This window comes from Ambystoma mexicanum, chromosome 6q (genome assembly GCF_040938575.1).
Source record: "Ambystoma mexicanum isolate Mex_15411 chromosome 6q, UKY_AmexF1_1, whole genome shotgun sequence".
NCBI lineage: Eukaryota > Metazoa > Chordata > Amphibia > Caudata > Ambystomatidae > Ambystoma > Ambystoma mexicanum.
Genome location: NC_090937.1, coordinates 882,886,351 through 882,914,143, shown reverse-complemented (window position 1 = coordinate 882,914,143; position 27,793 = coordinate 882,886,351). Strand labels below are relative to the sequence as shown.

At 45.0% G+C, this 27,793-nt stretch overlaps 1 protein-coding gene across 4 annotated transcripts in view; it reads right to left on the bottom strand.

Moving 5' to 3' along the window:
• Window positions 1-27,793, bottom strand: part of AADAT (aminoadipate aminotransferase) — a 1,031,752-nt gene that overhangs the window by 362,340 nt on the left and 641,619 nt on the right. For all 4 annotated transcript variants that reach the window (XM_069631415.1, XM_069631412.1, XM_069631413.1 and 1 more), the window contains exon 9: window positions 10,775-10,871. In XM_069631415.1, coding sequence (XP_069487516.1) covers window positions 10,775-10,871 — 97 coding nt within the window. The remainder of the gene's footprint in view (window positions 1-10,774; window positions 10,872-27,793) is intronic.

Here is a 27,793-nt window from a genome sequence, read left to right as displayed (position 1 = left end):
TCCATGAACGCATTAAATTCACCTTGGACATCGTACAACCTAAATTGCATTTTCTCGATATAGAAATCTTTGTCACAACCATCTTTAGGAAGAAAACTGATGTTAACAACATTCTACAATATAGTAGCTTCCATCTAAGGTCTTTGATTGATAATTTGCCACATAGCCAGTTCATTCGACTAAAGCGCATCATTTTGAAGCCGGATTTACTAGCGAAAGAATTTGAGGTACTTTCTCAAAGAGATAGGACAAGGGGATATCCATAGGAAGTCGTATACAAAGCATGATCTAAAGCTCAAATGATGGATTGAAAGGATTTAATGCAAGCTAAATAAAGTGACGCAGAAACTCCTTTACTGTTTATCTCTAGCTACTCGAAACAGAGTATACACATTTCAAGAGTTAAGAAAAATGGGAACATATTAAATCATGTACCGTCACTGCCCAGACTATTTCCTAAAATGCTGATGACGGCTAGTCAAAGAGGGACTAAATTTTAAGGACGAATTAGTCAAAGCAGAATGTCACAGGGAGAAACACATTTTTTTGGTAAATGTAAAAATTGTACGTTTCTGTGCTTAAATTGTGGAAGCTGCAATAGTACAAAGGCAGCTACATTTTACATCATTAAAAGATTAAAATACAGCATTATTCCATGTGCACATCAAATGTGATATGTGATTAAGTGCCCGTGTGTGGGCTATTGTATGTTGCCCAAACTAGGAAACCCCGAGAATTTTGGGTTAAATATAAATCAAATGTGAGGACACAATCAGAAGTCCTCTGTGGCTAAGCATTTTTTTTAAAGTGACATGATGTGGCAATGATGTATTTTTTCATTCCGAAGTTGTACACAGCCTCCGTCCGCTAGGGGTGGAGAATTGGTTAAAAAAAACTGCCCCAAAGTGAAGCATTTTGGATAAACGAACTTGACATTTCAGCACTGAGAAGTCTTAATGAAAGGCTGTTTTTTGTACTATGTTTGCTGGGAATCGTACCAAAATGTCGATTCCAGAACTGCGCCCTTGCAGTTATTGCAGTTCTAGGTGCGCACAAAATCCGCACGCCCATTACTGAGCCCAAGCAGAGTGTGGGTTGTGGGGGGTGTCCCCCACTCCTCTTGGGCTCAGTAACAGGAGTTGGTTGGAGGTTGTGGGGGTGTCCCCCGCTTACCATAATGGTAAGCAGGGATGAGAAGTGAAAAAAAGGACCCTGCGGCATCAGTATCGACCCACGCAAGTGGGAGGAACTGATGCCGCTGGGTTGGAAGAGAGACGGTGGCACACTTCACTGTGTGCCGCTGAAAAACGAAGTGGATAGGGCGGGTATGGGGATGCAGGGCACAGTGATGTATGTGATCACTGCCCTACGCCATAATGGGAGTCAGCAATTTATTAGTCGACATTATGGGCGGCACAGCGATCACATAGATTCTGTTTTCTGCATAACATACAACAAAAGGGGTCTACATTTATTTTTATGTTACTCAGCACACATCGTAAATAAAACAGCCTGCTCCAATTTTCCCCAGGTGAAAACATTTCAGTTAATATCGATTGTGGCTAAACCTATTTGCACCATTCTCTATTAAGAAAGAAGCAAAATCGGTGCCAAATTAATTTGCTCTTCCTTTTTGCACAAGTGCACATCTTTGATAATCTGGCTCCTGGTGTAGGACAGGCTATCCACACTGTTCAGCTTTGTTTCTTTGTCACATTATTAGTGAATATGTCTTCAGCTAGCTACTTTTTTTTACAGCAGTGTTTTATTCTCAGGTTGAAATGATAGCTCTCTGAAAAACATTTCTCATGATAGCAAATGGGAAATCACAAAGCCAAAGGTTGCGATGGCTTGCATGATGGACCCTTGTACCACAGACCATTAAGGGGTTTTATAATCGGAGTCCATTAAGGGGTTCCGAATGAGGCACCTAAGAGAATAACAATCCTCTAGCATATGCAGCAGAGGCTAAAAGGTATTTACGAAGTCTCTACAGATACATGTACCAGCCAATTAAGGCATGAAAGACATGTCACTATCCAAAGTTTCAAGGAGAGAATGCATCCTCTTCTCTATAGCCCAGATGTTAGACTGCTTATGCATCCATTTCTTTCATGATGCACTACTTAACCTCATGGAACCCTATTGAAGGAAGCGGTGGTAACTTCAAACTTTATACGTAAGGAGATCCAATACCTTGAGGATTCCCAGGAACCTGATGAGCAGGAGCAGGGGGTGGAGGGGAAAGAAAAACACATCTGCCATGGATAAGGACTGCATTCATCGATAGTTTGAATTTTTTACGATTCTTAACAGTTAGAGAAAATGGTGCAACGGAATAGAATTTAAGTTGAGACACAGGTGGGACGTGTGAAGAAGGTATTCCACGTTCTGTCGAGTTTCAAATAGGTCTGTTCGCTGGTGACTACTAATGGATGAAGATCATGCATAGGGTAAGGCCTGAACTCATACAGAGCATGAAAGAGCAAGCAGAGAGGATCTGTGACGCTACACCATCACTCGAAATGCACTGCCCTGATCAGTGTACAATTTTGAAGAGCTCAGATCTTCGGTTCTAGGCTTCATAGAGGTTGTGACAGAATTCATCATTCATTGTTCCGTTGTGAACAAAATACTTACTTCTCGCTAATGTTCTTTCTGATGGATGTTCCTGCCACAATTCCTCACCTATAATATCCCTATCCCAGTACAGCTGTTCTCCGAAAAGTTTCCGTCTGCAGGGGGCCCAGCGTGACTCTGCATCGGTTCAGTCTGATACGCCCTGTGCCGGATAGGATGTTGGGGCCAGTATATATAGCGCCGCAGTGCCTCATGACCTCAGTTCCACCCTTTTTCCTTAGCACTCTGAAGCTGAGGGACCGTAGAATCGATCGTGCATCAGCTTCCTGCAAGAGGGGCGAGCGATGAGGAATCCATAGCAGGAACATCCGACAGAAAGAATATTACTGAGCGTTAAGTAATTTGTTCTTCTAATGGATTCTTTCCTTCCACAGATTCCTCATCTCTGATAGACTCCCAAAGCAGTATGTAAATCTGGGGGAGGGAGGAAGCAAGGACACCACCTACACCAGAAAACTCTGGAAGACTGCCCTACCAAAATGGGCATCCTGGCCCGCAAGGGAATGCAAGCAGTAATCCTTAGCGAATGTGTGCAGTGATGCCCACTTAGCCTACTTGCAAATGTCCAGTATAGGTACTCCACTCTGCAGGGCAGAGTTGGCAGCCACTCCTCTGATAGAATGAGCTCTGAGCGCCCTCCCCCACCCCCAGAGGCACAGCCTTGCTAGCCAGATCATAGCATTCTGAGATCCAGAGAATGAACCACCTGGACAAGGGACAGAAAGGAGTGCCTCACTCTCAATTGTATTGTTTGTATTGTTTTATAGAGCACACTAGGCCGTTAGCAAATGGGCACTTGCAAGAAATAAAATCTTAGGTTACAGGTACATAAATATTTTACATTTCTTATGTTACAGAATGCCACCTTCTCTTTGGAAAAAAACAAACGGGGAGGTAAAACAGACTATGCCTGGAGCTCACTCACCAGTTCGCTGAAGTGATGCCAACCAGGAAAATTATCTTAAGGCTGAGCTATCTAATAGAACAGGACTAAAGGTGCTCAAACCGAGCAGCCAAAAGAAATGTTAAAACTAAATTCAAATCCCACGCCGGAACCACAAACTGGCGGGGAGGAAACTGGTGACACAAACCCCTCAATTTCTGCATAACAGTGAAGATTGTGAAAAACAAGCCCTGTTCTGGGGACCTCTCAAACACAGAAATAGTGGTGAGGTAACCCTTCACAGTGCCAATCTGCAGGCCCCTTGGGAAAAAGAAAGTACCCACAAAGAGGACAGGATAAAGGAGCCAGTTCCCTCCGGGCACCACATCAAAAATGTACGCCACCTGCAGGCTTACTTGATTTTCTAGCAGGACTCGAAGCTGAAAGGAGCACATCGAGGACATTGTCCGACAAGTCATACTTCTTGTATCTTAGCCTCTTAGTATCCAAGCATGAAGGTACAGACTGCTGAGGTTCGGATGGAGGCCCCCTCCCTATGATTGGGAGAGCATGTCCACTCTCCTCAGAAGGTGCCAGAGCGGGCAGATGGACATATCCAGAAAATCCATATACCATGTTCTCTGGGCACAGTTTGGGGCGATCAGGATCAATGTGCTTCCGAACAGGCCCAATCTCCTGAGAAACAGCGCAATGACAGGGATCAATGGGAAAGTCCACTCGACCGTCAGTGCGGCCCCCAAAGCTCCCTAGCAAGGAAATGCCCTTGAGCAGAACAACCCACACTTTTTGTTGGCACTGGAAGCGAAGAGGTCCACGTAAGGAGTTCCCAAAAAAGAGAAGATATCTGCCAAAGGTTTCTGACAGAGCTCCCATTCGTGGGAGGCCGAAGTCTGTCTGATAAAGGCATCCACTATGACATTCTTCCGTCCGGTCAGATGAGCTGCCGCCAGAGAGACACTGTTCTCCAGAGCCCAGAACCACAATCTCATTGCTTCTATGCACAGAGGCAAGGACCCCAAGCCAACTCGTTTTTTGACTATGTGCATGGCCACTGTTTCATCCATCAGTATCAGCACAGTCTTACGTTACACAGAGGGCAGGAAAGGGACCACGGCCAGCTTGATTGCCCTCAACTCCAGCAAGCTGATGTGTAGCTGAGACTCTGCGGGAGACCACAGTCCGCTCACTGTCAGGTCTGACAAGAGTGCCGCAGCCAGCCCGAGAAACAGCCTTGACCACAGTCACCAGGGGCCAAGGTTGACGAAACAACATACCCCTCAGCACGGCGTCCGGCACGGCCCACCAGGCGAGATCCTGGGCCACCTGGCTTGAGACCTGTAGAAAGTACGATATGTGGCCATGGAACTGCGCCCATTGGCAGCGGAGAAGCCACTGAAGGGATCTCATGCGTAGCTTCTCCTCCCGCACCACTATGATGCAGGAGGCCATAAGGCCCAGAAGGTGGAGGAAAGCCAAGGCACAGACTTGTTCCTGTGACTGGAGGACATTGACCACCTGAAAGATGTTCACTGCTCGATCTTCGGGCGGGAAAGCCCTGCCCAGGCGAGTATCCAAGACTACAATGATAAATCAGAGCGACTGGGAGGGCAGAACATGAGACCTTTTGAAGTTCAGGGAAAAGCCCAAACTGTGCAAAAGAGCGCATGTGCAGCGCAAATGCTCTGACACTAATTCCAGTGAGGGAGCTTGGAAAAGCCAGTCGTTCAGGTAGGGAAAGACATGGATGCCTTCCCTCATAGGTGAGCTGCTACCACTGCCAGCAGTTTAGTGAAAACCCTGGGTGTCGACGAAAGACTGAACTGTAGGACCTTGAACTGGTAATGCAGTTGGCCCACTATGAACCTCAGGTATTTCCTGTGCTTTAGATTAATCGGCACAAGGAAGTAGGCTTCCTGAAGATCCAGGGAAACCAACCATGCCTGCAAATTGAGCACTTGTAGCCTCTGGGCTACAGTAACCATCTTGAACATGTCATTGCGTAAGAACAAGTTCAGCAGCCGCAGATCCAGATTGGGGCACAAGCCTCCATTCGTCTTTGGCACTAGAAAATTGGTGGAGTACCACCCCTTTCCTCGTTCTGAGTGTGGAAACAGTTTGATTGCCCTTTTCGCCAGAACCTGAAAGACCTCTTCTAGGAAGATGGAATCTGGAGACAGGGGTGGGGGCAATAACACTGATGGATGACCTGTAAGGCCCAAGGTTCAGATTGGTCTCCGACTAAGTTGTGCTGAACAAGGAAAACCTCCCTCCCACCTGTAACGAGTGATGAAACCAGTCACTGAGGTTTTGCGCACTGGGGAATAGCGATCACTGCAACACCTCGACTGTATACCCCTTCCTTTACCTCTTGGGAAGAGCCTGCCCTAGCCCCTTCCTGGGGCAGGTTGTCCACGACTTCTCTGGGCAAAGGGGAAAAAACCTGTGAGCCGAGAAGGACTACGTGGAAGGCTGCTGAACTACAAGCCCTTAAGACTTAGCAGTGGCCTTAGATTAATGGACCTTCTGGAGCGTGTTGTCAGCTTTAGCTCCAAAAAGGTTCTGCTTGTTAAAAGGCAGGTCTAAGAGCCTTGTCTGAACGTCGACACAAAACCTGATGTCCGTAGCCAAGAATGCTAGCGGCCATGGACCGGCCTACGCAGTCCGCTGCGTGCAGTCTGCATCTGTCGTGCCGTCTCCTTGCCTTCCAAGCCCAACAGAAGCCCATCCCTCATCTCTCTCTCTCTGGGACGTACTTCGCCGCATTGGCTAATGATGACCATAGGCCAAAGGAGAATGTCGCCATGGCACAAGAAGCGTTCAAGGACCGCAGTGCTAGACTGCCTGATGCAAACACCTTCTTGTCCAGTGGAAGGGACAGAAAGGTAGAGGTCTTTAGGCTCGCTGTTGCAGCCTGAACCACCAGGCTTTCAGGTGAAGCATGGGTGGAATTGAGAGCTGGGTCAGACGGAGCGAGACGGCGGGCTGTTCCTCGCCAGGTCCCTGTCCAATGGGTAAGGAAAACATGGTAGTAAACAGTGAAGACAGTCACAAGTGATCACAGTTCAAGGCTGTTTATTGAACGTCAATGGGTTGGTTGCACGCCTATCTAACCATAAATCTAAGGATGGGAGCAAGCAACGACCATCAAATAATAATAACACAGTCCTAGTGGATTATCTGTCAAAATAAAAAGGGCCTGTACAGAAAAACCTATTGCCAATTCTTCCCTATAATAACAAATGGTGTGGGAAAATGTTGTATGCAAAGGAATAGTGTTCAAGACACAATATGCCAGGATAACTGAATACTAGGCTTCCCTTACCCATGTTTTCAGCATGGGACAAGGTGGCACACTCGAGCATCGAACACACTCTGGCTTCTCTTAGCAGGAGGATGCAGTTCAAAATAGAAATATCCGGGCTTTCTGCAACAAAGACTCTATTCCAATAAATTTCTCTGGTTCGTAGAATGCCTGGAGTAACAAAACAAAGACCAAAGATCCTCTCTGGTTAAGATTTTCACCTTCACAAAGTCTTTGGGTGTACTGTTCAACCTGGGTCTCCCTCATCCAGGCAGGATCCCCTTTTCACAATTTTACAATGAGTCTCCCTCGATCGGGCTCTCACCCCTTTTTTATAATTGATCTCTTTCCTTTGGGCTCGGACCATGTATTCTCCATAAAGTCTTTGGGGGTAGTGCTCCCCTCGGGTCTCCCTCAGTTGGGCTCGGACCCTCTCACCTCTTTAGTCCTTCAATATGTATATTTCACAGTGGGCCTCCCTCAGCCAGGCTCGGACCCGCTCACCAATTTTTAGTCTTTCACTGTATATTTCACCGTGGGCCTCCCGCAGCCGGGCCCGTACCTGTCGCTCACTCTTTTCCACTGTTTTGACTCACAGATATCAAAGTCTTTCGACTGCGTGTGGGATTTTGCTTGACCCTCGCATGACCACTTCAAATTTCTTTCACTTTCCTTTTATAACTTTAATTGTGAAGATATGGCACGCTTCAGACAGAGACCTTTGACTGGGCACCTGCAACATGCCTGACCACTCTTCCCTTCACACTCTTGCCGTATTCTCAAAAAGTCACTCTTTCCTATTTCTGGCTTCACGTTCGCTGCCTCCACCCAGCCTGGCCTTGCATACGTTTTCTGCAACTCACTAGCGGTGTTTGCGGCTTTCATCTGGGAGCCAAGGCTGATGCAGAGGCATCTGCTTCACCTCCCCAACTCTTGCTCTAGTGAGGGAGGGCAGTGTATATCTCGAACGTCAAACGCAGGATTCACAAGCTTTGCTTCTTATTTCACAAGTTTAGATACCTATGGGTTTTGAGCGCTATATAAATGTTCAAATAAATAAAGGTTTTGGATGTCATGTCCCAGAATGCACCTGGGTCTTTTCCGCTCCTCCTTTGCTAGCTACTGGAAAACAGCATTTCCCTCGTTTTGGTAGCAGCAGGAGCCCAAGGAGATGTTGGGAGGTCAAGGTCTTAGCACCTACCCCTCAAAGGCCTGGCTCTTCTTGTTTCACCTAGGTGAGGAACTCTGGAGTGGGTATCGCCAGACAACCCTATCTGACCCTGATCTGGCTTCCTGGGGTTATTGCTTACTCTCCACACTGCAGTCTCCCGTAGGCATTCAGGTTCAGTGTTTGGGTTGTCCTCCTTCCTCCAGGTAAAACCCAGCTCAAATGGTCTCTCTCTGGCTTCTCTGCATCCTCCAGCAACCCCAGGTCGCCCAGAGTGTGTTCCTGTGCTGTGTTTATACTGGTAGGGAGGTTTAACCAGTTTCAGGAGTGGGAGGCCGGACTCTGCCGGTCCTCGTTAATGGGACAAGCTGGAGACTGCCCATAGGAATCCATGGTACATTGTTTCCTATGGGCAATCTTCATAGCTCTGTTCCTCTTCTTCATCCCAGTGGTTTTAAAAAAAGGCCATGGGGAGGAAGTATGGGAGTTGTAGTTTTTTTATCTAATGATGGAGGGAAACATCTGTAAGTGTTTGTCAGGGTAAAGGGGCAGATGTATGGCTGTAGGTGAATGGGTTTTCGATGATAATGGACCATAGTGACTAAGGGGTTAGCTGATAGGGATACATTTCTTCTCCTATGCATCCCTTTAATGTTGGTACCTGTTGGAATTGGGTAGAGGGCAACCGGACAGGATTCATACCTATTAAAAGGTGGAGGAAGTGTCAGATAGGGGGCAATACTGCATCTCGCCATCGGATGTCTCAGCCCCCAATCCCCCAGGACCCCTCACCCAGGTGATCCTCCCATACTTGTCCACCCCAGAGTCTGGATTCAAGGGCGATGGCCTTGCCCTGGCCACCTGAGCAAGAGATCCCCAGGGTCAGACAGGGAAACGCCCTCAGGTTTCTCACAACTACAAAAACAGATGCAGGTTTTTCCCCACACTTCCAATGCCAGGGCCTCCACCACCACATTAAAGCGCAGGAGCGTTTCCTTCTTTGGGGCATCATCCAGAATGTCACAATTTCGCATTGAACTCTGGAACTGGACGGAGAAGAGAGCACCAGAGCATCAGCCAACTTAGCCATCAAGCGAGTGCCTGACGGCTTACCTGGGGTAGGAGCTGGTGAGATGTCCAACTCTGGGGAAGTGTATAGGCTGCTGGTGCTTTAAAGGTCTTCTGCCAGGCCCAGCACATCCTCACCTTCCCAATCAAATTCTTCCAGGCAGTCCCTCACATGGCTAGAACCAATGGAGTAAAACCCAAAAGGGACCTGGTCACCCTCCTTGTCATAGGTGCCATACATCTTAAACATAGTGGCATCCCTGGGGAGTGGGACGTATTTCTGCGGAGTCCATAACACTGATCGGCAATGACGATGCTGTCAGCGCCACGGGCGTGCCACAAGGGCATGGCCTGGCCGCACCGAAAGACCTCGCTCTCCTACTGGACCGAGCATGTAGGTGTGCAGAAGCTGTCTTCTGAGAATAACTTGCCGATCGCAGAAGATTCAGTGAGGCCCACCTGTACCGCAGCCAAAGCCAACGGCACCGCTGCCTGTGCCACAGGCATTTTGGCGAAGATATCAAGCATCTTCAGGCGGAAGCTCTCTCATTGTTCCGGCGTGGAGGACTGGGTTGGAAAAGGCACCTGTGCTGACCGCTAAGGGGAACTCTCAGAGGACTCACTCTGGGAGCAGGACCTGTTCCAATGCTTCCTTTTCTCCTTCATGCGTGCAGCCGCCTAATCGTCAAAGCGTCTTGCGGTGCAAGCTTCACCACGGAACTTCACGCTTCACCTTGTGGATGAACATGAAGATCTTCACCACCAGTTCCCGGAGGGACTTTGTGTGCAAGGAGTGACACGACAAACAATCTTGGGTGTCGTGATCCTCACCCAAGCAGTACAAGCATATCCAGTAGCGATCCGTGACCAACATCTACCGGCCACAATTCGCACATGTCTTGAACCTGGAGGCCTTCGACCGAGTCGGCACAGCATTTTCAAAGAGAAGAAGCTTGATGAGCGTGTTCCTGATTAGCGAACCGAGTGTGTGGAAAAAAGGAACCAAGGTCATGGGGTGCTGCACCACTATATTGGCTAGCCCCATAGTCATATTCGGCATTGGGCGCGCAGAAGTGTAAGACGGAACTGACACAGAGCCACGCTGTGCCACATGGCAGCAGAAAGGTTTCTGGAGTACATCTGTGCTAGGACAGGGGTGTCATAGATGAGGAATCGGCGGCAAGAAAGAATCCCTTAGAAAGAACATTGTAGTCATGTTTGCAATTACCAGATTGGCCTTCTCGCCAAGCAGAGAGAGAAAGGATTTGAGAGATACACATTCTACAGCGGAAGACAATTTGTCTATGTGGTGAAGTGCAACACTTGAGTCCCAAAGACTGAGTTTTCATAGCTTGACAATGAAGCCAACACATATTCTGATGAGTGTCACAGAAATAAAAAGAATAGGAGTTTGGAAGGAACATGTCAGTATAATGAATTCTTGAAACCACCTTTGGCTAACCTGGGCCAAGCGTGGGGGTAATCAAACATTTTGATCTCAGGTGCCAATTCTGATCCCAGTTTAGAAAAAAATGCCATTGCAAGGTTTCATTTTCAACTTTGCTATAGAAGCCTAAAGGATGTTTTCTATTCCTGAAACGTATTACATTTTTACCCATAAACATAATAAAATCAATGAACAACAGAACAAAAGCGATTTTGCAATACATTTATTAATATATTATCAACTCGCCTGCGTGAACGTGCTTGTGTGCATCGTCGAAGTTTGCATGTGCAGAATAATTCGCTGAATAAGAGGATGAGGACCAGTTAAAAAGCCTATGCGTAATCTGTGGAGAGAAAATAAGGAGTTATAATATAACAAAAATGAAATAATGTAGGCAAATATGACAGTGTAAGGGAACAAAGTTATCCTTGTTCATTGTTATACAAGTTCCTTAGTGGACCATTTCACGTGCACATGTGTTGTACATCAGCATATTTAGAACCTGGTATATGCCTTAAATTATGCAAATGACACTTCCAGCAACGGTTTATCCCAAATTGTGGGTTACAATAGTTCAATATTACGGATAAAACACTCCCTTATAGCCTCATTACAAATCTTTTGGATTACAACAGTGGTCTTTAAATACTTTTATTTCAAGTCCTTCAATTGAGAATAAGATTGGAATTCCGGTCCTCCTCCTAGCAGTCAATTATTTGAAGGCAGTGTGAGCGGGGATGGTTGACCGCTTGCCAGAGACCAGCTACTCATGGTCACATGAGGAAGAAGGTATTATACCAAAAGTCAAGATGCCCACACTGCATATTTCTATTTTATTTGGCTGAAACACCACACTCACCAACACGCTGAACAATATAAGAATGATACGACTTATGAAAAGTTACATCATCAAATTAAGAAGACAGGGATAGAAGATTGCCTTTTAAATGTGATCGGAAGAAGAAAAAGACCTAACCGAAAGCAGACGTTAATTCCAGTGTTTAGGGACTAGAAGAAAGAACAAAATCCGTATTGGGCACTTGGGGAGATAAGGAGTACCAAAAGGAACTGATATTGTGATTTAGGAGTACAACTGGGCGAATAAAAAGATCGAAGAAGGGAGATAAGAGTCCAGAGAGGAGAGGAAAAGGCAGGGAGAACAAATGCAAAGGGATAAAGAGAAGAGCCACCAAACAAAAAATTGTATATAGAACCAAGAGGGGGAGGGTGGGGGGGGGGCAGATCAGAGGCCAGGCTTTACATAAATTCTACAAGTGCAAGTAGCAGGACCCGGCAACAGAAAGAATATGAGAGGAAAAAGACAGAATCATCGAAGATAACACCAAAGAGTATGTTTAGAGGTGGCAGGAGAAACTTGGGGAGGAAAAACAATTGCAGGAGGAGGTGCAGAAGGTGGAATAGTAGAGACAGTACGAAAAGAGCCTAAGTTTTCGAAGGATTGATGTGGTGGAAATTGGCAGACAGCTAAGACTGAATGGCTGCCAGCGAAGTAGAAAGTAGAATAAAGGGGCTCTGAAAAGATGAAAACGAGAAAAATATTTGGAGAGGGTGGAGTCAGCAAAGAAGTGGTGAAAGTGAGTGAAGAAAGAAATAATAGTAAAAAAAAGTGGGATTGTATAAAAGAAATAAGGGGGGAGCTAAGGACAGAGTCTTGGGGGAAGTGATATTGAAAAAGGAAATCTGCAGAGTGTGACCTGAGAGATAAGAGCAAGACAATTTGTGAACAGAACCTGCCAAACCAAGAGAGGAGAGAGAGAAGAATGAAGAATAGAATGATCGTCCGTATCAAAAGCAGCAGAAATATCCAGAAATATAAGGGGAGGAGTGCTTAGCATAGCGGGCAATAAGAAGAGGATTGGAGACGTACAATAAAGCGGTCTCTATAGAATGAAAAGCTAGATTGATATAAAGGTCGGAGCGAATAGCAATTTAAATTAGTCAAGATGTAAGTAAGCTAAAGATGGGACAGTGAGGACCTCTTAAGAATAGAACTTCAGAAGGATCAGTTGCAGTTGATCAGAGGGCAGTGTGTCAGAAGGAGCAGCAGTATGGTGTGCTCAAGCCAAACAGCCAGCAATATCAGTTTAAGTGAGAGGAAGGAAAGCAGTCACATAAGGGGGAACAGGAGAGAAATAAGAAGCAGGGGAAGCAAGAGTAGGATTTAGGGAAAGAGAAGAACAAAGAAGTGCAATCTTTATGAGAAACCTGAGGGTATCCTCACTCCTACTCCCCTGCAGCCTCTGCTCAGGTGGCCAGGGAAAGGTCATTGCTCATGGATCCTGGCCCTCAGGGGGGAGGAGAGAGGGAGGATCACCTGGGTGGAGGGTCCTTGGGGATTGGAAGTGCAGTGCCCACAGGCAAGACATGGTATCCCCCTTTCCCTATTGATGACCAACGTAACCCTCCTCCGGCCTTTATAGGCTATTGTAAAACCTCTCCCCTTCTTCCCCACCTTTTACCTCTGACAGTACTGGGAGGAGGAAGAAGCGACTAGGAACGATGAACACTAACACCTCATTTTACCACTCTAATACTGGGACGAATAGTGCTTTAAAGGTCAAGCATGTCATTTAAATTATGGTCAGGCAAGCCCAAATGAAAATCCACAGCTGCAACCTGTCAAGTGGTTGCAGGTGTATGAGGGGAGACCAAAGGAACAGCAGAGAGCAACATGGAGGCCTGTGTGGGAGAGACCAGCAGGGGACCTGTGTTGTGAAGAGGCAGCCATGGTGGGACCTGAGAGGAAGACAGGATGCGGGCAGTTCAGCTGCCAAAGACGTGGGAGCCTCCGTGTTGGCGAGAGAGCGGCTGCGAGGAAGGAAGAAGAAAGGATGCTGTCAGTCATGAAGCAGCAAAGCCGCTGACGTGTGGAGGACTGCATCCTGAATTCGAGCGGGGTTCGAAGAGACCGGCCCGCTGACCTGAGAGGCAGAATAGGAGAAGCAGAGCCACAGGAGAGGAACACTGTGGACCGGTGAGTGTCGCAGAAAGTCACTCCGCACGGTAGCGCTCCTAGCAGGCTACACATAGAAAATCAAGTGCTGTATACTTCTTTTAAATACCAAATTGAATCAACTTTTAACCAAAGCTGAATTACGTATATTGAATATCGAACTGAATAAAAACCTTGAAACTGAGCTAAAATGTGTTTATTGCATACAGAACAGAATAAAACTTTATGGGCAAGGCTAATAACGGATGAAAACCAAAACGGAAAGTGCCCATTTGCAAGCAACTTTCTGAAAAGAGCACAAGTGTGAAAGAATGCAACAGAAAGGTGGGGCACGAAAAAGACCACCACAAAGTGAACTTTATGAATAGATACAGTACAGCAAGGCCAAAGACTGACGAGAAGTGTTTAACACATGATGGCAAAGCCAAGACGCTAACCAGGGGAAACCAGGAGAGTGAAACTGCACACAGAGCCAAGAGGGCGATAAAGAGAAACTATGTGAACGTGAATCTGTACACAGGGACAAGTACAGAAGAACCTGTGTGGGCTGGAGAGCTTAGGGTTCCATGTTGCATGCACTGTGATGGGTGGCCCGTGTGGTCGGACAACTGTGCTTAGTCAGCGAGCCCTAAATGGTACAAGTCAAAAACATTGTGAAATAAACCAAGAAGGAGCACTGTGAGTGAACTGCTAAAGCAAGCCAGAACGAGGGTCAAGCGGACCTAGATTTGTGTTAACTTTGTAAGATTGAAACCAGTACAAGTTGCTAAATTGAAATCTTGGGGAAGGAAACCCTGAGGTTTGATGAACTGCAAATATTGTCTTGAGGACGGAGCCTCAAGACCCCTTTTTGTGTGAACTGTGTTGCATTGAACTTGGGGAAGGGAACTCAGAGGATTGTGTGAAACTATATTACCTTGTACATGGGAAAGGTAATCTTGAGGTAATCTTGAGACGTTTATTGGAACTTCCTTGAACTTGGGGAGGGGGAGCTCAGAACTTTGTGTTAGTCACCATTTATTTTATTATTGACATTCCTACTCATTGCTTAGCTTTAGTTGTGAGAATAAGGATAGGTTTTGTACACAGACAGGCTTTAAGTTGAACTGTTTGACTCAGGCTTTCCTTAGTTTCGTTCAGGTAGGGAAATGCCACCTTAAAAAGTTAAGCCTTCTACCATCCTGATATTTGATTTAATAAACCATTTTCTTTTGAACTTTGAATCTGTTGTCTGTGTCTTGATTAATGATGCCTGCACACCTTATTAGTGAAATAGTTTGCAAAATCAGTAGCAGACGGGGTGGAAGAAAGAGGGCCAGAGGAGGGAGGGAGGGAATAATGTTAAGCAATGGGAATAATCGACAGGAGTTAGGAGTCTGAGTAAAGGTCCACCATAATACTGTTAATGAGGAGAAAGTAAAGAAGAGTCAAAAGAGGCATGAATGGATGAGAACATTTAAAGATCAATAGGAATGTTCAATTTCTTCTAGTGGCTCTCCTCGATGCAACAGAGAGCAGCAGAAGGAGCAGAGAGCAGGAGTTATCCAAATCTGAAGAGGGTTCCGGGTAGGTAAAAAGGAAATTGCAGGATAGAGACAATATGAGTTAAGTGTAGAGCTGAGGACACAGACTACATTGTATAGTCCGCCCAAAAGAGTAGAAAATTCAATAAGATGAGGAAGAAAAGAAGCAAGGGTAAAGACAAAGAAAGGAGGATCAAAAAAGCGCAAATCAATGTAATAAAAGTAGCAGATAGCGAGTTGAAAGTTACGGGAGAGCAAATGGATAGAGTAAAAGAAAGTAAGGAATGATCAGAGGAATAGCTAGAAATGCTAGAACAGGAAAGAGACATAGTACAAAGGATTGAGAGATGAACTACGAGACATGAGACAGAGGGGTAGGAATTTGAGAGAAATGGTACATAACTCTAAATCTGTTGAGCGTCCAAAGAAAGTGAAATGCTATTATCCAAGGTGGTCACATTGAAGTCAATAAGAGGCATTTGGTTTGTTGGTAGTGCCAATTTTCTTTGACACATTTCTCTCCATCTAAATGATGGGAGAGTGGAGAGGTTTTGCTTTTGTGGTGGATGGGACAGAGGCCTTCTTCAACGGGTGTTAGGGAGAATTCTCCAGAATGTCTAATTTCCCTTACCTACGGAGTCCCTCAGCAGCTTGGCTGGATTTCTAGGATTTATTTTTTTCACATGGTAAGAGTGTGAGCCTTTTTCCCACTCTTACATGTGTTTTGCTGTGTGTGTGTGTGTAACATTTTTCTTGTGTTCACAGACTGTGGAGCCTCACCTATTCCACAGGCATCATCTTTTTACTGTGTGTTACACAGCACCTTCAGTGCAGTGACACAGGGTTGTCTTTTAGACTTCCAAACTCAGACTCCATTTTCTGGGACTGACTACCGTCTCCCAGATTATGTAAAGTTGCCATTGACTTTATTAGTCTCTTTAAAATCCACAGAACCAGTGCAAACTATCTTACATAGAGTACTGGAAAGGGTTAAAACATATCCTTTTTTGTCTGTTTCTCTTGGAGCATTGTTTCGCTCCCTTTTCATCAAGACTTTGCTGGTGGCAGTGGTAACTACCCTATTTTTCCTACCGCAGTTTTCTACAATAACCTTGGTATTGTTTTAGGCTATCTTGGTAGCCTCGAACTTAAACCCGCTAGACCATATACTTTAATACGGTTCCGGCTGGGTTTATTCACCATTTCTTTTTGAAAATGCCTTTCTTGCGTTTTACTCTGCGTGCCAAACCAGGTTTGGTTCCTTTGTTCGTCGTCCTTTCGCGGGCTTCTACACAGAAGCCCTCCCTAGGCACCTGAAAGTCTAGGTAGGCAGGATGTGAGGGAGGGGTTTTAGGAACCCTGCCATAGGTTCCCTTGGTAACCCAAGTTACACTCCTGTTTGATTGGCTAGGTAACTGTCCCGCCAGGACAGCCACCCTGCTGTGTGATTGACAGCTAGGCTGTGTGAATGGGGAAAACTGCATAAAAAGCAGGTCTCTAGGGCTGGAAAGGCAGAGTCACCACTGGAACGAAAGAACCGATGAGGAGCTGACCGAAGAGGAACCCTACAACGACTGAACCACCCGGTGAAGAACTGCTGCAGGTACGAATCTTCATAATCCAACGACAGAGAAGATCTACCAGGAATCTTCTTCCCCAGAACTGGTGGGACCAACCAGTTTGCCCAAACGGCAAGCCAGGACTCCCTCCTCTGGTCGAATTTGCTGTACAGAGCTACAGGGAACCGGATAGCCAGGAAGGTCGGACCCTGCTTGGGTTTTAAGGAGCACACCTTTTATTTGTTGCTTTGCTCTGCTGCTGGTTTCTTCCCTGGGCAGTGCAGGACCCTCCAGTCTTCCATGTCAGTTCGACAGTCGCTTCAGGAACCGTGAGCCTGCAGGACCTGCCAGGAACGTCCGCCTCAGCTACAGCTTTTTCTCCATTTAAAAGTACTGTGCAAATCCGGTTGTTTGTTTCGTCCAGCTGCGGTGAAGGTGTGTGAAACGTTTCGCCAATCCGAGGGCTCATCCTTCTCTACTCTTTAAACTAACTTTTCTGCTGACCAACTTTGTCCGGAACTCTTGGCAAAGACTTAACCGCAAACTACCCTGAACTGTGTGATCTTGAGCAAAAGACTTTTGTCCTATTGACTTTGGCCCTAAGCCTTTTTGATTTGTTTTCATCAGTGTAGTTCTTCTTTCTAGATTGCCCTGCTTACTTACCCGTTGGTGCTGCTCAATTTTAGTCTAACTTTGTCTTTCCCTCCCTTTTAAATGATTGGAGTGCCATTTTGCTCACACTTCATTTTGAGCTATCTTGTCCAGAATCTATTGGGAGTGGTGTGGTGTGTTAAGAGTGTGATTTTTCAACTGCTTTACTTTAGTGAAATGTTTTACAACTGATGTGTAAATAAATGTATATTCTTTTACTCAGAAACCTTGAGTCAGTGTTTGTTTGAATCATAGTCATTGCTGTCCTTTGTGTAACTATTGATACTGCTCACTTGCTCTTGAGATAAGTCTGGCTGCTCAGCCATCGCTACCACTTTACTGTGTAGTACAGGCTTGTACCAAAGGTGAATTTGTACTGTCACTTGTAGTCTTAATTGTGTGTGGTTTTCCCAAAGGGTATTGCATATAATTCTGCCTAACAACAGGCTCATGTCCCATGTTGTTTCATTATGGTAGCGAGGGGGTGTTGAAGCATAGATTCGAAACATACAGCATCAAAATGTTATCTACTAAGGATGAATTTACACAGTGTAGCACAGCAACAGATTCCTTCACATCATTAGCTCATGTTTTGCTTTTAAATAACTACCACTCCCTTTCGAGTATATTCCTCATTTCACTCTCGTTCCATAGAGTTCCTGCCACGTTTAAATCTGTTCTTTCCCTTCTTTACTTTTGTTCCATCTCCTTCTTCCTCCCCTGCCCAGACTCTCATATAGAGAAAGTTGGATGAGAGAGAACTATCCCAAAAGTTTGTGAAAAAGAGACTGCAGTGGTTGGGATACCCGGGGTTGCTGGAGAGAGAGAGCGCGAGAGAGCGAGAGAGAGAGAGAGAGAGAGAGAGAGAGAGCGAGAGCGAGAGCACGAGAGCACGAGAGAGAGAGAGAGAGAGAGAGAGCGAGAGCGAGAGGGGGATGTCTAGGGGCTGGGGATAGAGCTATCCCTGGGATTGGTGAGGGAGAGAGATACCCCTGTGATTGGTGAGGGAGAGAGGGATATCGTAGGGGTTGGGGAGAGCGATATCGTAGGGGTTGGGAAGAGCGATATCCCAGGGGTTGGGGAGAGCGATATCCCAGGGCTTGGGGAGAGCGCTATCCCAGAGGTTGGGACCAGCGGTTGGGAAGAGAGATATCCCAGGAACTGGGGAGAGAGTCATTTGGTTCTAGAGGGTTGTATTAACTTGGTGTTACATCCTAAGGAGAATCCATCTAAACATGTCTTTGCTTGTTTTCCATACTGAGGAAAAGGCACCCTTTAAATTGCTCATTTATCTCCACTTTGCTTATTAACACCCCTCAAACCCTGCCTCTTCACACCAGTTAGACCTTTCAGTTCTGTTGTTCCTTTCTCCCTTATGGGCCGTCTCACATTACAGTCACTCCATTAATCCATCTGTTTAAGGTTTCCTCTCTAGCAATTCCATTTGTCTATAATGCCTGTTGTTCTATCTCTTATTTCTCTGGCCCATATGCCCCTCACTTTTAAAGTGCAAGATCGTGTCTTCGGCCATTGGAAACTGTTCCTATGTTCACTAGTAGGCTAAAAGATCATGGTCCAATGACCATGGGCAGTAGCCGAGGGCCCCAAACGGTCCAGCTTTCATTTCCATGATCGTTTCCCTGAACAAATCCGTGCTGTAGCATACCCAGTCACTATTACGGTGCCTTATGACCACGATAATTGCATTGTCCGATTATTGTAATGTGCAAATGCTGGAAAATGAAAGTCTTCTTCAACACCACTGCCACTCTCCATGTGCACCCATGTGCACCCTTCCTTTTTAGGGCCCTCTTTATGCTCAACACTGTTTACATCCCTACTCACCCTTTTGTATCATCCATTTTCCCCCACTCCATCCCATAACTGTATCTTTCTAACTTTCCACAGGTTTCCTAGGGTAAGACAAACATGACCTGACCTGATCACTAACATTCCCAAAGTGGTTACACAAAATCATTTCAAAATCTTGATTCCATATCTCTCTGGAATGTTCTCTTAGTAATTGCTATCACTGCTGTCCCGAACTGTACGATCGCCCAGTTATCCCAACTTCCAGCCTCTGGCAATATAACTCTCTCAATATCCGAGGTCTTTATACATTGCAATTTTGGGACCTTACCAAAACATTCAAGCAGCCAGTTCCTATTTAAATAAGGGTTGTCTTCCTTAGGATCCTTCTCAATTATTGTAATACTATTTCCCCTATTAGTTACCAATTCCTGTTGTTCCCCATATGATCTACTACCCCCTTTCTCATTTTCTCTTATATTACTACTCATTGCCAATCTCTCCATCCCTTTCCTATGGACCTCCTGTCTGGGGTGTAATCCATCCCTTTCCATATTTACAGGTACATCCAGGAATCTCACCACCAGTTCATTACTTTCCCGTAAGTCTCTCCTATCCTCAGCCTCTGACGCAGGAGAGGGTTCTTCAAGGCCCTCCGGCTTACCTTTCCCTTCTCTTTATGCATATGGCTTTTAATGCCCACTTCTTGCTCCTTAATATTCAGATTTTGCTCATATCTATTTGCCACCTCTATACATTCCACATCATTTAGGGAGGTTTCTGCTTAAGCTAAACTATTATTTTTAATGGTATCTTTCCTTCTTGGTTTCCATAATGTTCCTTTGATGCCATTTTATAATTTATTTTACAGTGTATTCTATGTTTTTGGCCTTGTGAATGGGTAATGTCCCCCTCATTGTCCACATCTATTTTTTTACTATTTTCGCTCTCTATTACTTTTTCGTGTATTGCAGGTATTTCATCTTCATTATCCTTATTTTCACCAACTTCCTCATTTATTAGCATACACAACTCAACTCAGATCGCCCCCATTCTGCTCCCCTGTTAGATCCCTGGCTACCGAAGATGCCTTGGGAATTTCCCATATCTGAGGAATCGCCATATTCATGGCTTTCATATTCTCATTAGCGGCATTTTACAATCTGTTGCTCATTCATGAGCTTATTACAAATGTCCAATAAAATGTCCATGGTAGGTAACAGGGAATCAATTTTCCCTTGCATATTCAAAGTATTGTCTTCCACCAACTCCGAGCCATTCCTTGAACCATTCACTTCATCATCATCAATAATTGAAATATTATCTTGTGCCAACTTCTCAAGGTCAGGAGTCAAAGAGAGATTCGTCCCAATCACATTATTCATATTCCCCAACATCTCAGTGCTTTTTTCGAATTGTGAGGGCACAAACCAATATAAAGTCCCATAGAATGTCGGCGTAAATCATGACATAGATTCAAGAGAGAATATTTGTCTATCATAGAGCTGTTTTCAGGTACAGTGGTAAAGTCTTCCTTCGACAGATCTTTTGCCAAATCCTTTTTCATTAAAAAATGTATAATTTTTGGTTGTTCTGACCTTGGTGTGTCTTTTAGTCCTTTATTTTGTTCCTGCCAGGGAGATTGCATTTTCGGAGTATTAACAGGAGTATTATTTTTAGTAACCTTTTTCCTTTTACCATTATGCAAACTCAATTTCGGTGCCATCTTTACTTGATGTATGTAATAGCTCCTAAGGAGCTCAGTGCAATAATGTGCACACCAATAAAATTCAGATAGCTTGTTGCAAAAGGGGAAAACCCAACACTTCTGCCCTCCCCCCGTTCCTGCAAGACTAGCTCTATCAATAAAGGCACTATCCTCTACAAACCACCTCTCTTCCAATACGACTTTTATTTTACTGCTAAAAAAGCAAAGTTACTTACAGCCTATTAACATCTGCTTCCCTGTCAATATCCAAGTAACATCCTACCTATGTCTGCTAAAAACAGTTTAAGACCTAGAGGCACTATAATCACTGCCCTGTGTAAATAGACTAAATCAGACGGTAACACCTATTCAATATAGCGGCAGCTAACTATAAAAGCAACACGTGCTCGATGTAATACTCTTTAAAAATAATATGCTATGGCTAGCATCTCAGGCAACAGGTACTCAATATGAATACTGCTCTAAAGCAAGATAGTGCAATAGCTAACGTCACAAACAACAAATGTATTTAGTGTTTTAATTCCAATCAAAAAAAGGGAAATAGCAACATTACCTCCCCAGGACCCTAGCCCCGAGCCACCGAACAGCCAAACAGCGACTTAGCTAAAAGCGTGTGTACATGCACAATTAGTAGAGCTTCTGGGTAAGGTGGGTGTGGCCTCCACTGTGTCTCTAAGCGTTTAAAAAAGATAAAAGGAATATTATAAAATTCACCATAAGTCCACATTTAAGTAGTTTCATAATAGCGCTGATACTCTTGTTAGCAAGTTCACACCATGCTGAAGTGTTGTGTTAATTGCTTTTCACGCTGTATTTTTCTGCAGCGTTCTCTGACAGCAAACAGCGACTTCACTTAGCTAAAAGCGCACCCGAGTATAACCGAATGGCAAACCATTGGAGAGTGTAGACCTGTCGTGGAAGTTGAAGGAGTGCTACAAGATGGTCCTGATAGAAACATTTGATGTTATTAGTAGTGCTGGAATAGGAGACGTACAAGGCTGTTAGAGAGACGTTGTATTTCTTGGAGTTATCAGAGTAGCAAATCATCCTGACTAAGACAACCATTATTGCCTTTTTATTGCCGTTGAGGAACTTAGAACCTGTTTAAAAGAGGAGAACAGACTTATATCTTTTGTGTTCGAACTTTGTTGACAAGTTGAAATTAAACCGAACTGTATTGGAACTTTGCTACAAATCAGGATTGCCTTGTGTTCTTTTAACTGTGAAGCAGAATCACTTTTAAACCCGGGAAAGGGGAGTTCGCCCAGGTTCTGGAAAGATACTGTGGTCACATTGTGAATTCAATCACTGTTTTGAACTGCCATGCATTTCCTTGTTTATTTGTTAAATGTATAATTGTGAGGGACAGATAGCCTTTGTTAGAGTGTTTCCTTTTGTTTATTTTTGGAAGGGAAATCCTAGTCAGGTTATGTAAAATGAGGTGTTGATTCAACCTTATACTATAATAAAATGGCATTTATTGAGAAAACTTCACAACGTAGTCCGCCTCACATTTCTGACCGCTCACATAATGCATTATATTGAATAGGTGCTGTAAACCACCATGTTTAAACACGGTTTCTTGCTCATGCCAGGAGAAGACTGTAGATTGTATTGCACATGCCTTTAATATGAAAGCTTCTCGTCTAGATTTTGAAATGCTTGCCTTCACATCTCTCGTTTCTGATGCGTTTCCGTTTTGGCATATGCAAGTGTGTTTTAGGCTCTTGATTTCTTAGGAAAAGCAGCACTGGTGGGAGGAAGTCATATTGCAAGTGCTCTGGTCTGCTTCAAAGCTTGTGTGAATCTTTAAGGGGCATATTCAGCTTGACTACCTTAATTACAACAGGTTGACCTCGCTGATAACACTAGCTAACATGCAAGAACGCAGCTGGCGTCAAAGATTTGTATAATGAGGCTTTGGTTCTTTGCTAGCAAGAGGAGTGAATTATGCAACCTTGACCTGGTGGAACCACTCCTTCCACTGGAGAGCATGTGTTCAATTGGGTATAAGAGAACGGGACTCTGGGCAAAGGGAGGCACTTGAATCCAAGTCTCTTGTTGCAGTGAGGTCTGTCCACCGGAATCGTGAGTGTTAATTTGTTTTCGCTACAGAGTGGTCGTTCTACACTGAACTGTCTCGTCCCTGCCACAGACGAGAGCGCGCAGTGGCTGAGAGGCACTGCCAGCCTGGATGACAGAAGACATTGGTGAATCTGGTAAGTGTGTGTGTGTGTGTGTGCGTCTGTGTGTATTTTGAGGGATAATGTAGTGTGGTGGGACGGGGCAGGGGACAAGTTATGTGTAGGGTGTTTGAGTGGGGGCGAGTAGTCTGCGTCAAGGAAAGGGAGGGGGCAGGTGAGTGAGTACATATGTGTGTTTCCGTGTGTGTGTGTGTGTGTGTTTCCGTGTGTTTCCGTGTGTTTCCGTGTGTGTGTGTGTGTTTCCGTGTGTGTGTGTGTGTGTGTGTTTCCGTGTGTGTGTGTGTTTCCGTGTGTGTGTGTGTTTCCGTGTGTTTCCGTGTGTGTGTGTGTGTGTGTGTGTGTGTGTGTGTGTGTGTGTGTGTGTGTGTGTGTGTGTGTGTGTGTGTGTGTGTGTGTGTTTCCGTGTGTGTGTTTCCGTGTGTGTGTGTGTCTCTCTCTGCAATGGAGGGGTTAGGATAATGTATTTGACAAGGAGCAGGCATGGTGCAAACAAAGGTTCTGGGGGGGAAAGAGGGGATGAAGGGGGACCTAATCCAAAATTGTTATATATCTCAAATATGAAGGTTGCACCAAATGGCAGGGAAAAAGAAAATCTGTATTTTTGGTGTGCAGCCTTCAATATTCAAAAAGATCACATAGACCCCATTTTTCACTATAGTGAAACAAATGTGAGCATGCTAAAAAAAAGCCTTTTTTTTATTTTTTAATAACTTTTGAACCATTTGACAAATTTGCCCCAGATTTTCCAGTTCAGACAGGCCAGACATTTTGTTGGCTGATTTACAATTAGATTTGTTCAGCGAGTGAAATGCGATTTGCAAAAAAATGTTGTCAAAAGTCAATGCAAACTGGTTTTATCTGAACTACTGTGTGAAGACCACTGCCCTATAATATAAATATATCTCATGGCATTGCGCCAGTGCATGGAACAGTTAAGATTAAGTCGAATTGTCTCTGAAGCTTCCGAAAATAACTTGCCTTAACTCTTGTAACCTTTCATGGAAAAAAATACAAGCTCCACAGTAAAATTTCAGGGCAACCACTGGACTGCTTCATATTTAAAAATAAAAAATAAAAAAAATAGTTTTGACCACGTTTTGAAGTGCTTTCAACATGGGGGTTTCTCATACAAAATAAAAATATTTTCTTGGACCCAAGATCAAGATTTTTGACATGCACCTAGATATAATTGACACACTGAAAAGGAAAATTGTAAATCTAGCTGCCCAATTTCAAGATATTCACGTTCTAACATTTATCAGTTGTGAAAAACCTGAGGGTGTTCTCGCATCTACTCCCCTTGGATCCACTATGTAGGTGGCCAGGGAAAGGCCATCACTTTTGAATACTGCCCCTGGGGTGGACAAGCAAGGGAGGACCACCTGAATGGAGGGTCCTTGGGGATTGCAAGTGGGATGCCGTAAGGTAAGACGCAGGGCCTCATTACACAGTAGGCGGTAAGGGTTTACCAGTATTTTACCGGTACCAGTAAATCCTTACCGCCTTACTACGAGGTCGCTTTGCGGGTTGGGGAATTCAACGCCTGCTTTTTGCAGGCGTTAAAAACCAACCAGCAAAGGGACCAGTGGAGCTAATTACGGTACCGCAATTTGCGGTACCGTTATTAGCGCCTTCCCCATTCCCATAGAGCCCTATGGGGCAAAAATGGGAATGGGGAAGGGCAATGGTGGAAGGGGGAATTATCGTCCCGCCAACCTTGGAATGGGGCGGTAATTCCCCTTTCCACCAAGGCGGTGCCGGTATTTTACCGGCATGAACCATGGCGCTAATAGCGCCATGGTTCTCCGCCTACCGTGTAATGAGGCCCACAGTATTCCACATCTTCCTTTCAGGAGGGAACCCCTATCCCACATCTTCCTTTCAGGAGGGAACCCCTATCCCAGAAGTAGTTGTGGGTTATTGCTCACCTTGTTCCCTTGTCTCGGAGAAGGGCAGGGGATATTATCATCTCACATGTTAGAAAGAGGATGAGACAGATTGGAGATGAAGTATCTTGGGACAAAACACATATCCCCTTGTCCTCGTGACAACCAGGCTAACCCTCCATCGACCTTTATGGGTCATTATAAGGCAGATACCCTTTATTCCCCTCTTGGGGAACCTAACAGTACTGAGATGAGGAAGAAACAGTTATGAACATTACACACTTTCCCCACTCTAGTACTGAGACGAGGGAGAAGCAAATGAGAGTAATAGACATCACTTACTCTCACCACTTCGGTGCTGGGACGAAGAAGATGCATGAAGGTCAGGCATGTCCTTGTAATCAGAGCCACGCAGCATTAATGGAATACACCTTCATCCCATTAAATGACCACAGGTGTATACGAGGTGGAATGCAGAAGCACAAGAGAGCAGCCGGGGAAGAGGAAGAAACAGCAGAAGGAGCTGGGCGGCAGAGCGAGAAGTTGAGACGCTGACCAAGATCCCGTGAGTCTTGCGGGTGGGAATGTGCTGGACATTTGACCATCGGAAGGGAAGGAAGGCAGAAGGCGCTGCCGTGCAGCAGAGGCAGAGCTACGCACAGGAGCAGACGTGTGCTGAATGAATCACCCAGTGAACAGGCTTTCCCGCTTGAGAGAAGCCACCGGGTGCTGGTAAGTGTCAGGGACACTGGAACCACCCGGGCACTCCAAGGGACCGTGAATGTAGCAACGGTCCATGAAAGTAAGGATAAGCTGCACTTATTGAATATCGAATTGAATGAAAAAAACAAAGTTGCATTTATTGAATACCGAACTGAATGAAATAAGCAAAGAGGCATTTATTGAATACCAAACTGAATGAAATGAGCAAAACGTGCACACATTGAATACCGAAGTGAAAGGAAAGGCAAAGACTACTCATTTTGAATACTAAACTGCATGAAACAGCACAACTGCTAACATTGAATGCCAAAATGAATGCAACGAACAAACTTGCTAAATAATGAATAGTGAACTGAAAGGAAATAGGAAACTTAGATGAATGAAGGACCAGATGCAAAGTTGGAGTCAAGGTTGAGAAATCACTTGTATATTAAAGTTGTGCAACTGCACTTGAAAACCACTTGCTTGGCTGTATATTTGACCTTCAAATAACTTTATTCGGCCATCAGGCCATCAAAGTGCATACTAACACAAAACATATAATTAAGTTTCGAAAACGCATCATGTGGGAGAAACAGAGCATGGAGAAAAAACTAGTGCCTAAATACCCACCAATAGAGCACAATTAATCTACGGATCAATGAGTCCCTTAAATTATGAACATGGTAAAGTTCTCGACTCCATACGCCACAATAAATCCCAGTTAGCGTAGGCCCCAACGGCATGAGGTTTGTGCCAGACAAGGGGTGCTTAGTTAAAGTAATGCCGAATTGGACTACATATCCTGGGTAAGGGTACGGGCTCAGTATAATACCACTGTTGGTTAACCGGCCATGATGACTAGATCTACCGAGGGCGCCCATAACCACCCCTTGGTCCCAAAATACCAATTTAACTGAATCATAGGGATTATCGCCTTCGCTAAGCATTCTGTGGCAACCCACCATGGCCTCCCTGGACACGATGGAACAATCCAACAGAATAAACAAGGGTGTCCTGAAGAAATCCATCCACGTACTTCAGTAGGTCCACAATACGACAGCAGTTAAAACACTTCTCGGGCTTTATCTTGAATATAGAAGCAAATTCAAATCTCTACATTTGAGGAACCAAGCATACTAACAAAGTGATCCCAAATACCCAACCATCAACAATGACTATATCGAAAAGGTAAGATTCCACGTCCAACTGGATCAGAGCTTCAATCTGAAACAAAGCCAACACAGGTTCCAAGTTGCTCTCATCTAGTCCCAAACTCTGAAAACAAGCTTTCATGTATGAACTCTTCTGAGCCTTTCCTCCTGTTCTGCAAATCAAATTTTTAGACTATGGAATGCTACCATTGGTGATGCTGTGAATGGGTCCATCTGTCCCCTTAATTTCATTCCTTCCTGTTCACACTTATACCGATGGATCCCCGCCCCTCCCTGTGCTCCCAAGCAACTGGACATTGTATATATTTTGTTTGCCCTTCTGATGAAGCTACCCCTGTGGAAAAGATGCAATTCTGCCCATTCAAACTGTCTGTCCTACGTCTGACAGGGAAAGGGATCTTGCTCCTCCCCTCCCTATTTCTTCACGTAGAACAAGAATATCATGTCTGCTCTGTGATGATCCAAGGGAGTCAACACGAATCTTCCAGCGGTAGCCTTCCCCCACAGGGCCAGGGGATGGCAGCCGCTACCTGATCCTGACCTTGGGGTCGGCTAAATGAGGGAGGATCACATGGAAGGAGACAGACTCCGCTGAGATGTCATGGCTTCATTGGATTTATAATAATTATAATAATACTTCTAATTGGTTATATAGAACATTCTTAATACCCAGGTTTCTAAGTGCGGACCCGGGGATCGAACCTGTCTTGCTCCTTGTCACCTTGCTTCCAAGGCGAGCACTTTGCCCCCAAGCTATCCTCCCGAGACAATGGCTTAGGCATGTTATACCCCATTTGCCTGTGAAGATAACCCTTCATACCCAACACCCTCATGGCCTATTGCCATACATCTACACCCCACTGCTAGGGGAACTAGAAAAACCCTTTCCCAAAACAATGTAGATCAAACTTTCATCCCTGGTCTAAAATGTGGAAGCTCTAAGACCTCCTTTTCTAGTTATAATTATTCCCCATATAGAAATGGTGTATCATTTAGAAATGTTGAAAGGGCTTTTCCAAGTAATCTACATCACTCAATAACAATGGACTCCTT